The sequence below is a fragment of the Oncorhynchus masou genome, chromosome 28, assembly GCF_036934945.1.
Source record: "Oncorhynchus masou masou isolate Uvic2021 chromosome 28, UVic_Omas_1.1, whole genome shotgun sequence".
Lineage (NCBI taxonomy): Eukaryota > Metazoa > Chordata > Actinopteri > Salmoniformes > Salmonidae > Oncorhynchus > Oncorhynchus masou.
In genome coordinates this window covers 13,167,764-13,180,158 of record NC_088239.1, presented here as the reverse complement: position 1 = coordinate 13,180,158, position 12,395 = coordinate 13,167,764, and the positions used below count along the sequence as shown (strand labels likewise).

The following is a 12,395-nucleotide window of genomic DNA, read 5'->3' as shown; positions in this document are numbered from 1 at the left end:
GCAATATTGTTCTAATGAGTAAAAAATGCTATGCAAATTGCCATTCTAATATGGCATTGCTTGTATGACCTTTTGACTACTCAACCGCCTGGTAGTACTCTGTTATTTAAAAATAAAAAAACATCAAGTTGAAACAACCCCCACATCTATTAGTTCTTATTTGAGTTGTTAGTAATAGGAAATAAAGGTTAAATATTTTTTTCCACATGTTTTTCAAGGAGACACAGCTAAACTGTTAAAACACATTTCAGCAGTGTTGAAATTGCCACTGGTGCCTGATTGGTTTGGCATAAAACACGGATTGACTCAGCAATAATGGGTCTGTGTTGCTTTAGAAGGTTTTCATGTATGAACTTAGACATTGTGGTCCAGAGAAGCATCAGTGATGTCAATATAAATATGATACATTGGTTGTTATGTAATTCATATTGAATTTTCCTTGATCATTGTTTCCATGAGTTGAGAGAATATTGCAGCTGCCGTCTCTCTACTAGTAAATGTCACCACTAACCTCCATCTGGTGGCAGGAGCTTGTAGTGAGATGGGTCATTTAGCTAACTACCAAATATCCTAATACCAATACCTAGGCAGTAAAACAATGTTCATAAATTAATTTGATTTATTACTGAGTTTTAAGAGGCAGAATAAAATAAAACATTATGACATCTGACAAAATTGACATGGTTAGGAGTCAAATAAGATCTAACTTTTTCTCAGAAGAGATCATATATAAAAACATAATGATTGATTTAGTTAAGACATTAAATTCCCAAAGTTAATTGAAAATGTCTGTGTATCAACTGTGTAAAATCAAAAAGTATTTTACAATTTACATGTGATGCCACATTTTAAAATAATAACCAAATACACAAATACATGATAATGTATGTTACAAATCCTTAATGAAATCGTTTGTTACACCCAATAGACGGCATTGTAAAATATGTACACAGACACAATAGAATAGAAAAGGTTCCTCTCCTCTCTCACTGATTCACTCTTAGCTCTTCATCTCTTGAATTAATCTCTTTATCTCTCATCTTCGCTGTCCTTTGTTCCTCACCTCTCTCTCTCATCCCCTCTCTCATCCCCATCAATCAATCACTCTTTTCCTTATCTTCTTCCACACCCAGCCTTCTTAACCTTTTTTCTGTCTCCATCTTCTCTTCCTCCCACCTCACCTCCTTCTCTCATCTCTCCTCCTCCCTCTCTATCTGTGTCTGAGTGTGTTGATGTGGGCACAGATCTTGAGAGCTGGTCCCAATTTGATGTTCATGCTGGTCATCAGGTGGTCCTCAGTGAGCAGTAGCAGAGCCTGGCCGTCTATCTCCTGAACACGGAACGCCTCCGCAACCTCGACACAACCTAAAGAAAACATCCACACACAGGTTATAACATTTCCAAAACATTAAAACAACATCCACACAGGTTATAACCTCCCAACAACCTTAAAACAACATACAGCTAGGTTATAGACTCCCCACAACCTTAAAACAACATTCACACAGGTTATAACCTCCACACAACCTAAAGATAACATACAACCAGGTTATAACCTCCCAATAACTGTAAAACAGCATTGGCCCCGGTTATAACCTCCCCACAACATACACACTGGTTTTAACCTCCAGACAACCTAAAGATAACATACACCTAAGTTATAACCTCTCCATAACCTTATAACAACATACATCCAGGTTATAACCACCCCACAACCTTAAAGCACCATACACCCAGGTTATAACCTCCCCAAAACCTAAAGACAACACACACAGGTTATAACTTTCCCACAACCTTATAACAACATACATCCAAATTATAACATCCACACAACCTTAAAACACCATAGGTTATAACCTCCCCAAAACCTAAAGGCAACACACACAGGTTATAACCTCACCAAAACCTAAAGACAAAACACACAGGTTATAACCTCCCCAAAACCTAAAGACAACGTATAACCGACCAACAACCTACAGCAGGGAGATGGGTGAATGCGTGTCCTTGTGTGTGTGTGTTATGTGGTAGTGTGTGTATGTGTTACCTGGCAGTGTGTGTATGTGTTACCTGGCAGTGTGTGTATGTGTTACCTGGCAGTGTGTGTATGTGTTACCTGGCAGTGTGTGTGTGTTACCTGGCAGTGTGTGTATGTGTTACCTGGCAGTGTGTGTATGTGTTACCTGGCAGTGTGTGTGTGTGTTACCTGGCAGTGTGTGTTACCTGGCAGTGTGTGTGTGTTACCTGGCAGTGTGTGTATGTGTTACTTGGCAGTGTGTGTATGTGTTACCTGGCAGTGTGTGTGTGTTACCTGGCAGTGTGTGCATGTGTTACCTGGCAGTGTGTGTATGTGTGTTACCTGGCAGTGTGTGTATGTGTTACCTGGCAGTGTGTGCATGTGTTATGTGGCAGTGTGTGTGTGTGTTACCTAGCAGTGTGTGTGTGTGTGTGTTACCTAGCAGTGCGTGTATGTGTTACCTGGCAGAATGTGTATGTGTGTGTTACCTGGCAGTGTGTGTATGTGTTACCTGGCAGTGTGTGTATGTGTTACCTGGCAGTGTGTGTATGTGTTTGTTACCTGGCAGTGTGTGTATGTGTTACCTGGCAGTGTGTGTATGTGTTACCTGGCAGTGTGTGTGTTACCTGGCAGTGTGTGTGTGTGTTACCTGGCAGTGTGTGTATGTGTGTGTTACCTGGCAGTGTGTGTATGTGTTACCTGGCAGAATGTGTATGTGTGTGTTACCTGGCAGTGTGTGTATGTGTTACCTGGCAGTGTGTGTATGTGTTACCTGGCAGTGTGTGTATGTGTTACCTGGGAGTGTGTGTGTGTGTGTTACCTGGCAGTGTGTGTATGTGTTACCTGGCAGTGTGTGTGTATGTGTTACCTGGCAGTGTGTGTGTGTTACCTGGTAGTGTGTGTGTGTTACCTGGTAGTGTGTGTGTGTGTGTTACCTGGCTGTGTGTGTGTGTGTTACCTGGCTGTGTGTGTATGTGTTACCTGGGAGTGTGTGTGTGTGTTACCTGGCAGTGTGTGTATGTGTTACCTAGCAGTGTGTGTGTTACCTGGTAGTGTGTGTTACGTGGCAGTGTGTATGTGTTACCTGGCAGTGTGTGTATGTGTTACCTGGCAGTGTGTGTGTGTTACCTGGCAGTGTGTATGTGTTACCTGGCAGTGTGTGTATGTGTTACCTGGCAGTGTGTGTGTGTGTTACCTGGCAGTGTGTGTGTGTTACCTGGTAGTGTATGTGTTACCTGGCAGAATGTGTATGTGTGTGTTACCTGGCAGTGTGTGTATGTGTTACCTGGCAGTGTGTATGTGTTACCTGGCAGTGTGTGTGTGTGTTACCTGGCAGTGTGTATGTGTTACCTGGCAGTGTGTATGTGTTACCTGGCAGTGTGTATGTGGTACCTGGCAGTGTGTATGTGTTACCTGGCAGTGTGGGTGTGTGTGTTACCTGGCAGTGTGTGTTACGTGGCAGTGTGTATGTGTTACCTGGCAGTGTGTATGTGTTACCTGGCAGTGTGTGTGTGTTACCTAGCAGTGTGTGTATGTGTTACCTAGCAGTGTGTATGTGTTACCTAGCAGTGTGTGTGTGTGTTATCTAGCAGTGTGTGTATGTGTTACCTGGCGGTGTGTGTGTGTTACCTGGCGGTGTGTGTGTGTGTGTGTTACCTGGCAGTGTGTGTATGTGTTACCTGGCAGTGTGTGTGTGTTACCTGGCAGTGTGTGTGTGTTACCTGGCAGTGTGTGTGTGTGTTACCTGGCAGTGTGTGTGTGTTACCTGGCAGTGTGTGTGTGTTACCTGGCAGTGTATGTGTTACCTGGCAGTGTGTGTGTGTTACCTGGCAGTGTATGTGTTGCCTGGCAGTGTGTATGTGTGTTATCTGGCAGTGTATGTGTTGCCTGGCAGTGTGTGTGTGTGTTACCTGGCAGTGTATGTGTTGCCTGGCAGTGTGTGTGTGTGTTACCTGGCAGTGTATGTGTTGCCTGGCAGTGTGTGTGTGTGTGTTACCTGGCAGTGTATGTGTTGCCTGGCAGTGTGTGTGTGTGTTACCTGGCAGTGTGTGTATAAAGTCCCAGACTTGCTCGACGCTCCACTGTGCAGGTTGGGAGTCACTAGAGGTCACAGTGGAGTTACCAGGGGTCATTGCTGGCTCTGAGGCCCTCCTCGCCCTCCGTGCCGCTCGGCGCTCCAGCCTGGCTGTCATGGGAACAGCATGCCCCTCCTCCTCTTCGTTGTCACGGCGATGGGCGCTCCATATTTCACGGGGCTAAAATACATTGTTACAGGAGGCGGAACATGTACGAACAGCTGGGCTTCAATTATAAAGGCTTCTATATGCCTATAACATGTTATAAGGCATTAAATCTGCAGGATATACCATAAAGTGTATCCCTGTGGAGTGACCTATTTGAGAAAAGTTGTAACTGACCAGTCGCAGTAAGAGAGGCTTCCCAGGCACAGACTCCACCTTGTTTATCTCAGAGCGTCGCCCCTCTGGCTGGCTGCCAGCACTCAGGGCACGCAGACGCTTGGACAGCCCTACATTATACCTGGAGGGAGAGAGAGGGAGAGAGAGGGAGAGAGAGGGAGAGAGTGAGAGGGAGAGAGAGAGAGGGAGAGAGTGAGAGGGAGAGAGAGGGAGAAAGGGGGAGAGAGAGCGGGAGAGAGAGGGAGAGAGAGGGAGAGAGAGGGAGAAGGGAGAGGGAGAAAGGGGGAGAGAGAGGGAGAGAGAGAGAGGGGGAGAGAGCGGGAGAGAGAGGGAGAGAGAGAGGGAGAGGGAGAAAGGGGGAGAGAGAGGGAGAGAGAGGGAGAAAGGGAGAGAGAGGGAGAGAGAGAGAGAGAGAGAGAGAGAGGGAGGGAGAGAGAGGGAGAGAGAGGGAGAAAGGGGATGATGATGTGTCCTTTCTCTGAGCTCTCTGGGGTTGAGATTTCCTCCCATGTGACGTCCTGTCTGACCACAGCCTGTGTGAGGGTGTTTATGTGTTTCTGTGTGTTTATGAATGTCTGTGCAGTACAACTGTAGTAAATATGTGGTGAAACAACATCACATACAACTTGCTGTCTAGACCAGGGGTTCCCAAACCTTTTTGGGCCGTGACCCCAGTTTGATTTTTATTTAAATGTGTGACCCCACCATGTAAATATATGTATGTAATCAACGGCCAATGTTAACTTTTTAATTGGGGCTATGACAGGCAATTACAAATCAGTCTGACAGTACTTTTGAAAGGATTTCAATCTGAAGGAAGTATTGTGGTTTGAAGTGAAATCAGAATCAGAAAGGTATTGAGAAGTTCAGAAGATCATCAGGCAATAATTTGGTATGAACTTCTGTGTAGAAAAGAACATGATCATTGATGATGTTCTCCCCCCGGTCTGATGCAGTGCCTGGTGTTGTCCACTCTGTTCTAATGAGTGCTGTGTGGCTTGTGGGAATTGTAGACAGAAACAGGAGACACATATGTGTTCCTGAGAGTCTTGTCTTCCAGTGTTCAGGTCATAATATGTTGTAGTTTAAACCGTTCAAAAGATACAGTCACATTTGTATGAATAAAAACAGAAATCACTCTGTTTATTGCAACTGTATCTCGTGGCTACCGGGGGTTACTGACGTTACCCCGGTTTTATTTCAACCTATTTTCAAATCAGGCAACCCCATATTTGTATTTGTATTTATTATGGATCCCCATTAGTTCCTACCAAGGCAGCAGCTACTCTTCCTGGGTGTGTATAGTTTGGTCGCCACCCCTAGTTTGAGAAGTGCTGGTCTAGACCAAGAGAATAACTATTCTGTCACTGTCTTGTTACTGTGTTCAGCCAATGGTAGTGCGGCTTACCTGCGGGCACAGGAAGTGGAGCAGTATCGCTTGGAGCGGTGGAAGGAGTGGGCGTGGCCTCTCTTCCCACAAGACTCGCAATGTAACACTCCCCTATGTCTCTCTCTGGGACCTAGTGTGGTTTGGATTCAGAGAGATAATTGAATTGAATATTGAATTGAATATTGATTTAGAACCAGGAGATTAAGGTGGTTTACCTGTGAGCGGGTCACTTGTAGCCACGCGCTCTTGTTCTGATTCGCTGGAATGTTCCGGTGGCTCTGGTGTGTCTGTCAACGGTAATAACTCGGTCCCCTCTATGTTCCCATTCTGGGAGATAGCCTCCTGCCCTCCCAACAGCAGAGACGAGCGGTTCACCTGCACAGGTACACACACACGAGCATGCACACAAAGGTTATACTGTATATACTGTTAATTTATCCGTTTGTGACACCAACTAGACACCAGCTATATCCCCTGTAGGAATTGTGTGTTTGTGTTTACCGGGAATGCCTGCAGCCCCTCCTGTATGATGAAGCCCTCCACCAGGTGAGTTAAAACACGCCTCCCGCCCTCTGGCCAGACCCTCTGTGACCAAGGCTTGGCCTCCAATAGGCTGAAGGTCTCAGGGCGGCTCTGTGATAGGCTGAGGCTCTCTGGGTGGGAAGGGCTAACAGGCAGGAGAGGAGGGGGGAGATCAGATGAAAGGGTGAGGAAGGGTGAGGCAGGGGGAGACTGAGAGGAAAGACTGGACAAGACTGGGGGGAGGAAAAAAGAAGAGGAAGACGGAGAGGAGATGAGGAGCAGAACAGAGAAAGAAGACAGGGTGGAGGGGGAGAGAGGAGGAGCAGAACAGAGGAGGAAGACGGGAGGAGGGGGGAGAGAGGAGGAGCCGGACAGAGGAGGAATACGGGGTGGAGGGGGGAGAAAGGAGGAGCAGGACAGAGGAGGAAGACGGGGTGGAGGGGGGAGAGAGAAGGAGCAGGACAGAGAAAGAAGACAGGGTGGAGGGGGAGAGAGGAGGAGCAGAACAGAGGAGGATGACCGGAGGATGGGGGAGAGAGGAGAAGCCGGACAGAGGAGGAATACGGGAGGACGGGGGAGAAAGGAGGAGCAGGACAGAAGAGGAAGACGGGGTGGGGGGGAGAAAGGAGGAGCAGGACAGAGGAGGAAGACGGGGTGGAGGGGGGGGAGGAGGGGGAGAGGAGGAGGAGCAGGACAGAAGAGGAAGACGGGGTGGAGGGGGAGAAAGGAGGAGCAGGACAGAGGAGGAAGACGGGGTGGAGGGGGGAGAGAGGAGGAGCAGGACAGAGGAGGAAGACGGGGTGGAGGGGGGAGAAAGGAGGAGCAGGACAGAGGAGGAAGACGGGGTGGAGGAGGGAGAAAGGAGGAGCAGGACAGAGGGAAGACGGGGTGGAGGGGGAGAAAGGAGGAGCAGGACAGAGGAAGACGGGGTGGTGGGGGGAGAGAGGAGGAGCAGGACAGAGGAGGAAGACTGGGTGGAGGGGGGAGAAAGGAGGAGCAGGACAGAGGAGGAAGACGGGGTGGAGGGGGGAGAAAGGAGGAGCAGGACAGAGGAGGAAGACGGGGTGGAGGGGGGGGGAGATGGGGTGGAGGAGGAGCAGGACAGAGGAGGAAGACGGGGTGGAGGGGGGAGAGGAGGGAGGAGCAGGACAGAGGAGGAGGAAGGAGGAGGACGGGGTGGTGGACGGGGTGGGGGAGAGAGGAGGAGCCGGACAGAGGAGGAAGACGGGGTGGAGGGGGGAGAGAGGAGGAGCAGGACAGAGGAGGAAGACGGGGTGGAGGGGAGAAGGAGGGGGAAGAGTTCACAACACAAGTTAGTTTAAAGTTGAATTAATAGGCCAAGGCTAAAGGTAATGGTGGAGAGACGCTGGTACCTGCCTGATTGGTTGTCAGACTGATTGAACATGTTCTCACAGAGGTCCTCTTGGTCCACGTGGGGGAGGTCTGGGGATTGCTCTATGGGATGGTCTGATGGTCTCTGGATGTTTATGGGGGGTTCTGAGGGAGGGTTCTGAGTAGCCGGGTCTGCATTGAGCTGTGGGTCTATTGTAGTCCCCTCCTCTCCTTTCATTGCATCTTTCTGTCCCCGCTCCTGCTCCTCTACTTCCATCCTCTGTTTCTGCTTTTCCTCCTCTACTTCCATCCTCTCTCTCTGCTCCTCTCCCTCTATCTTCATCCTTTCCTGCCCCTCCTCTACTTCTGTCATCTCTCTCAGTGTCTCAAATCCCTTAACTCTCTCCATGCATGTTTCCTCTCCTCCAGTCCCCACTTTCTCCTGTCCTCCCACCCTCTCTCCTCTCTTATCCACATTCCCTTTCTCCTCTCCTGTCACCTGTCTGTCTCCTCCCACCGTCTCTCTATTCCTCTGCTCCTCTTCAATTTCCCCCATCATTTCTTCCTCTAATCCCACCCTCTCTCTCTCCTCCCTTACCCCCTGTCTCCCCACTTCTCCTTTTGGATCAGTGTGTCTGGCCTGATAATGGAGGTAGGGTAGGGGTGAGTTGGCTTTGTGGATGGAGGAGGTGGGAGAGGGAGAGGCGTGTTCAGAAGTCCTCTGTGGTTGGGCATCGAGCTGAGGTGGTGGGGATTCAAGAACAAGGTGCTTTGATTGGACAGAAGCTGGGGTGTGTGTGTTGGCAGCAGGCTGTAGTTGGCTGCTGAGGCGGTGGGTGGAGCCAGCGGAGAGGGCAATGATTTGCAGCTGCCTTGATGCCGGCGGCAACCGATCAAAACAGGAAGTAGAACCCAGGGGACTAGAGCCTGAGCTGAGCTGTGATTGGCCTGGGGTGGTCTGTGTGGGTGGGGTTTGAGATAACAAACTGCTGGCTGGTCCAGTCCACTGTCTGCTGGGCAGGGCCTGTCTGGCAGCGGCAGCAGCGATTGGTTGCAGGGCCGGGCTGTGTCTCGGGGATGCCACCCTGTGGCCATTTGGAGAATGAAGTCTGGGTCTCAGAGGGACAGAACGCACAGAAGAGTAGAGAGCTGGAGAGAAGAGAAAAAGAGAGAGTAAGAAAAAAGAGAATGATTGAATGGTTTTACTGGACATTCTATAAATCACATGTCATTCCTCCTGAACATTCTACTCATTATCACATGTTTATGACTCACTTGGAGGTGGGACTGAGAGGTGCCGGGTGGGTGTGGTCTGTCTGTCTGTTACCATGGCACTGGGCTGGGGGCGTGGCCGGAGAGGGGGGAAAAGGGGTGTACGGGGACGAGAGATAGGAGAGTGGGAGGAGGAAGAGGGAGGTTTGAGACGTAAAGAAGGGGGGATTGTAAGAGTTCCAGGAGCAGAGGGGTGCAGGGTTAGACTCTGGAGCTATGGGAGAGGGAGGGAGGGAGAGAGAGAGAGAGAGAGAGAGGGAGGAAAATAAATATGGAGGGAGAGAGTGGGGGTTGAGAGGGAGTTTAGTTAAACTTGTGAGACAATCACAATCTTCAGTGGTCTCTCATACACCTAACACACACATTCTGAACTGCTCACCTGAGCGGAGGCAGGGCAAGAGGAAGAGGAGGAAGAGGAGGAAGAGTAAGGGACAGGCCGTACTGTAGAGGTGAAAATCAGCTAAGAATGAGAGCGCAAAAGATACTAAGAGAGAGGGAGAGAGAGAGAGAAATAGAGAGAGAGAAAGAGAGAGAGAAGGGAGCAAGAGAGAAAGAGAGAGAGAGAGTGAGAGAGAGAGAAAGAGAGAGAGAAGGGAGCAAGAGAGAAAGAGAGAGAGAGCGAGAAAGAGAGCGGGGGGGGCGTAATCTTCAACTGAGGAATGTTGAAAAAGGCCAGTCTAAGGGTTCAGCTTCAGGAGTTTGAAGTTGGTAGAAGTAGAGCTGACAGGTGTTGGTGTGTGTGCTGTTACACACTATCAGTTGGTAGAAGTAGAGCTGACAGGTGTTGGTGTGTGTGTTGTTACCATCTGGGTCCTGAGCAGCATCTGGTCTCGGCTGGAACAAGAACTCCGACCTAGGAGCAAAGCCTGCTGGGATACCCTCTGTCTGACAGACGAGGTGCTCTGATAGGCTTGCACCAGAGTGGGTGTATCCAGGGGGCGAGGGAAATGTATCTGACAGAGAGAGAGAGGGGTATTTTGGAGGTATCTGGAATACTGTACTCCAGGTTACAGGAAAGTAAACCAATTGATCCAGGAATGGACGTGGTTGTCTGTGTAGTCAATTGTGTGTTTGTTTGTGCCTGTGTGTGTTTGTTTGTGCCTGTGTGTGTGTGTGTGTATGTGTGTTTGTTTGTGCCTGTGTGTGTGTGTGTTTGTTTGTGCCTGTGTGTGTGTGTGTTTGTTTGTGCCTGTGTGTGTGTGTGTATGTGTGTTTGTGCCTGTGTGTGTGTGTGTGTATGTGTGTGTGTGTTTGTTTGTGCCTGTGTGTGTGTGTATGTGTGTTTGTTTGTGCCTGTGTGTGTATGTGTGTTTGTTTGTGCCTGTGTGTGTGTGTGTGTGTGTGTATGTGCCTGTTTGTTTGTGTATGTGTGTTTGTTTGTGCCTGTGTGTGTGTATGTGTGTTTGTTTGTGCCTGTGTGTGTGTGTGTGTGTTATAGTGTGCCGCTTTTGTTTAATTTTCTCTATTGTCAGTTACCTGTCTGCTGGCCGGGGTATGGAAAGGCGTGATTGGTGGAGAGGTGGGTGTGGGGACTGGCCTTGCGTTACCATTGGTCAAGGAGGAAGTCCCGGGAGCAGAAGACATGTTGCCATGGTTTACAGAGGAGGGGGGCAGAGAAGTGATGGCTGATACAGTGGGGGAGGAGCGGGAGGTAGTGAGTAGAGGGGATGTAAAGTGGATGGTGGGGGGAGTGAGGGGGAAAGGAACAGGTTTGTGAGTGACTTTAGTGGGGGCATGCGTGGGTGTAGGTAGAGAGTGTGTAAGTGTGGGGGAAGTAGGGTTGGGGGTGAGTATTGTAGGGGTGACGGGGTTGGGAGTAAGTGAGGGGGAAGTAGGTGTACATGTTGGTGTGGGGTTGAGTACCATAGGGGTGAGGGTAGTGAGGGTTTTATGAGTGAGAGTAGGGGGAGGTGAGGGGGTGGGGTTCAGTTTAAGGGGATTGGGGGTAGTTGTAGAGGAGGAAGAGGGTGTGCATGTAGAGGTGAGGGTTAGTGTACTAGCAGAGGGAGTGAGGGTGAGTGTACGAGCAGAGGGAGTGAGGGTGAGTGTACGAGCAGAGGGAGTGAGGGTGAGTGTACTAGCAGAGGGAGTGAGGGTGAGTGTACTAGCAGAGGGAGTGAGGGTGAGTTTAGAAGGGCGGGGGGGATTCAGTTTAGGGGGAGTAGGGGTGAGTTTAGGGGGAGTAGTAAGGTTGTGAGCAGCTGAAGACCTATTGGGGGACAGGGGGCTGGGGCTCCTGGTGGGTCCCTCTCTGGTCTCTGTTCTCTCTCCCTCTGTCTCTGCTCTGCTCTGAGTGCATGTCTCCAAGGACGGGTCTGGCTCCATCCCTCTAGGATTCAGCATGCTGCAGGAGGACACACACAGTATCAGACCTCTGTCTCTGTTTTACATTGTAGTTAATGATTTCAGCTGCGGCTACAGAAACAGCTCCACTTTCGGTCAAATCAGGAACGTTTCCCAAATCTTCCCACAAAAGCGTTGAGACCTATGCACTTCAAATTTGTAACAAAGTAATGACTTAATGACTTAATTTATAATGGAAATATACCAGGATAATCATTGCCTTTAATTATCATGTTTACGATGACGATGCTTAGGCTACTTTGTCAACAAATATCCTGCCAAGAAAATCCCAACCTATTAAAAAATGTGGGTGCCAAGGAATGTTCTGTCAAAACCACCAAGAAATAGTAGCCTACATACCTAGGCCTGCTCAAACCAGTTGTGACGCATGCAGCCGAGCCTATTCTCTCTATCCATCAACAAAGAGGAAATGTATGTTTGTTTATCTATAGGCTACTCCTTCTGTCAATGTCAGTGAAAGAAGGCTGAACTGCGTTTCTGTAAATTACAAATGACAGTCAGTAGGCTAAAAGGGGCGTGCGTGTGACATATTGCGCGCTCCACTTCCTGGTATTAGAGAACTCAGAATGTGTATTCAACAGCAGCACGTCATATCACCAGCCCCGATAAAATTATCTTTATGACTTTGCGTCGCTTGTGACGAACCTGCCACAAATATAACGTGGCAGGTAAACACTATCCTAATCAGACGCGGATGTTTCAACAACAAGTGTGAAATATATGCTAAGAATATTTCAGAGTAGCTAAATGTGAGTTTATGATTAATAGAGTCACCCCAATGATTCATTAACGATCCCATCTGTGCTCCCCTTACCACCCCCACACCTCCATACCTGCCGGGGGTCTGTGTGGAGGCAGACCGCTCAGGGAAGCCAGAGAGTCGGGTGCGATGTGCCAGTCAGTCCGCCAGATGGGAGGAATGGAGATAGAGTACAGTAGCGTAGAGCTGTGACGCTCAAAGAGAGCAGAGAGCAGAGCGAGAGGCAAGACAGCACCACGCACAGTGCAGGAGGACCGCACTCAAATTGTGTGTGTATGTAGTGTTTTTTTAATGTCAATGTTAAATTAAATTAAAAAAATAAAA

At 48.9% G+C, this 12,395-nt stretch overlaps 1 protein-coding gene across 3 annotated transcripts; it reads right to left on the bottom strand.

Moving 5' to 3' along the window:
- Positions 1-605: 605 nt before the first annotated feature.
- Positions 606-12,246, bottom strand: LOC135517178 (polyhomeotic-like protein 3). Of its 3 annotated transcripts, none has more exons than XM_064941248.1 (11): positions 12,145-12,246; positions 10,424-11,291; positions 9,751-9,900; positions 8,951-9,161; positions 7,721-8,824; positions 6,323-6,576; positions 6,037-6,196; positions 5,840-5,951; positions 4,432-4,552; positions 4,053-4,269; positions 606-1,365 (listed from the first exon to the last, which is right to left on the bottom strand). In XM_064941248.1, the coding sequence occupies exons 2-11, from the start codon at positions 11,288-11,290 to the stop codon at positions 1,211-1,213; spliced, it is 3,351 nt and encodes a 1,116-aa protein (XP_064797320.1). In that variant the 5' UTR covers position 11,291; positions 12,145-12,246; the 3' UTR covers positions 606-1,210. The 3 variants fall into 3 exon arrangements, with proteins under 3 accessions (XP_064797320.1, XP_064797321.1, XP_064797322.1); XM_064941249.1 differs by having other exon boundaries at positions 12,086-12,233; XM_064941250.1 differs by lacking the exon at positions 12,145-12,246 and adding an exon at positions 11,651-11,735.
- Between the last annotated feature and the right edge of the window lie 149 nt (positions 12,247-12,395).

Coding starts and splice junctions, on each gene's coding strand:
- LOC135517178 (XM_064941248.1), bottom strand. CDS start 11,290: ATGCTGAATCCTAGAGGGATGGAGCCAGACCCGTCCTTGGAGACATGC. Junction 9,901..10,423: donor ATACCCCGGCCAGCAGACAG/GTAACTGACAAT, acceptor TCTCTCTGTCAG/ATACATTTCCCTCGCCCCCT. Junction 5,952..6,036: donor TACAAGTGACCCGCTCACAG/GTAAACCACCTT, acceptor AAACCACACTAG/GTCCCAGAGAGAGACATAGG.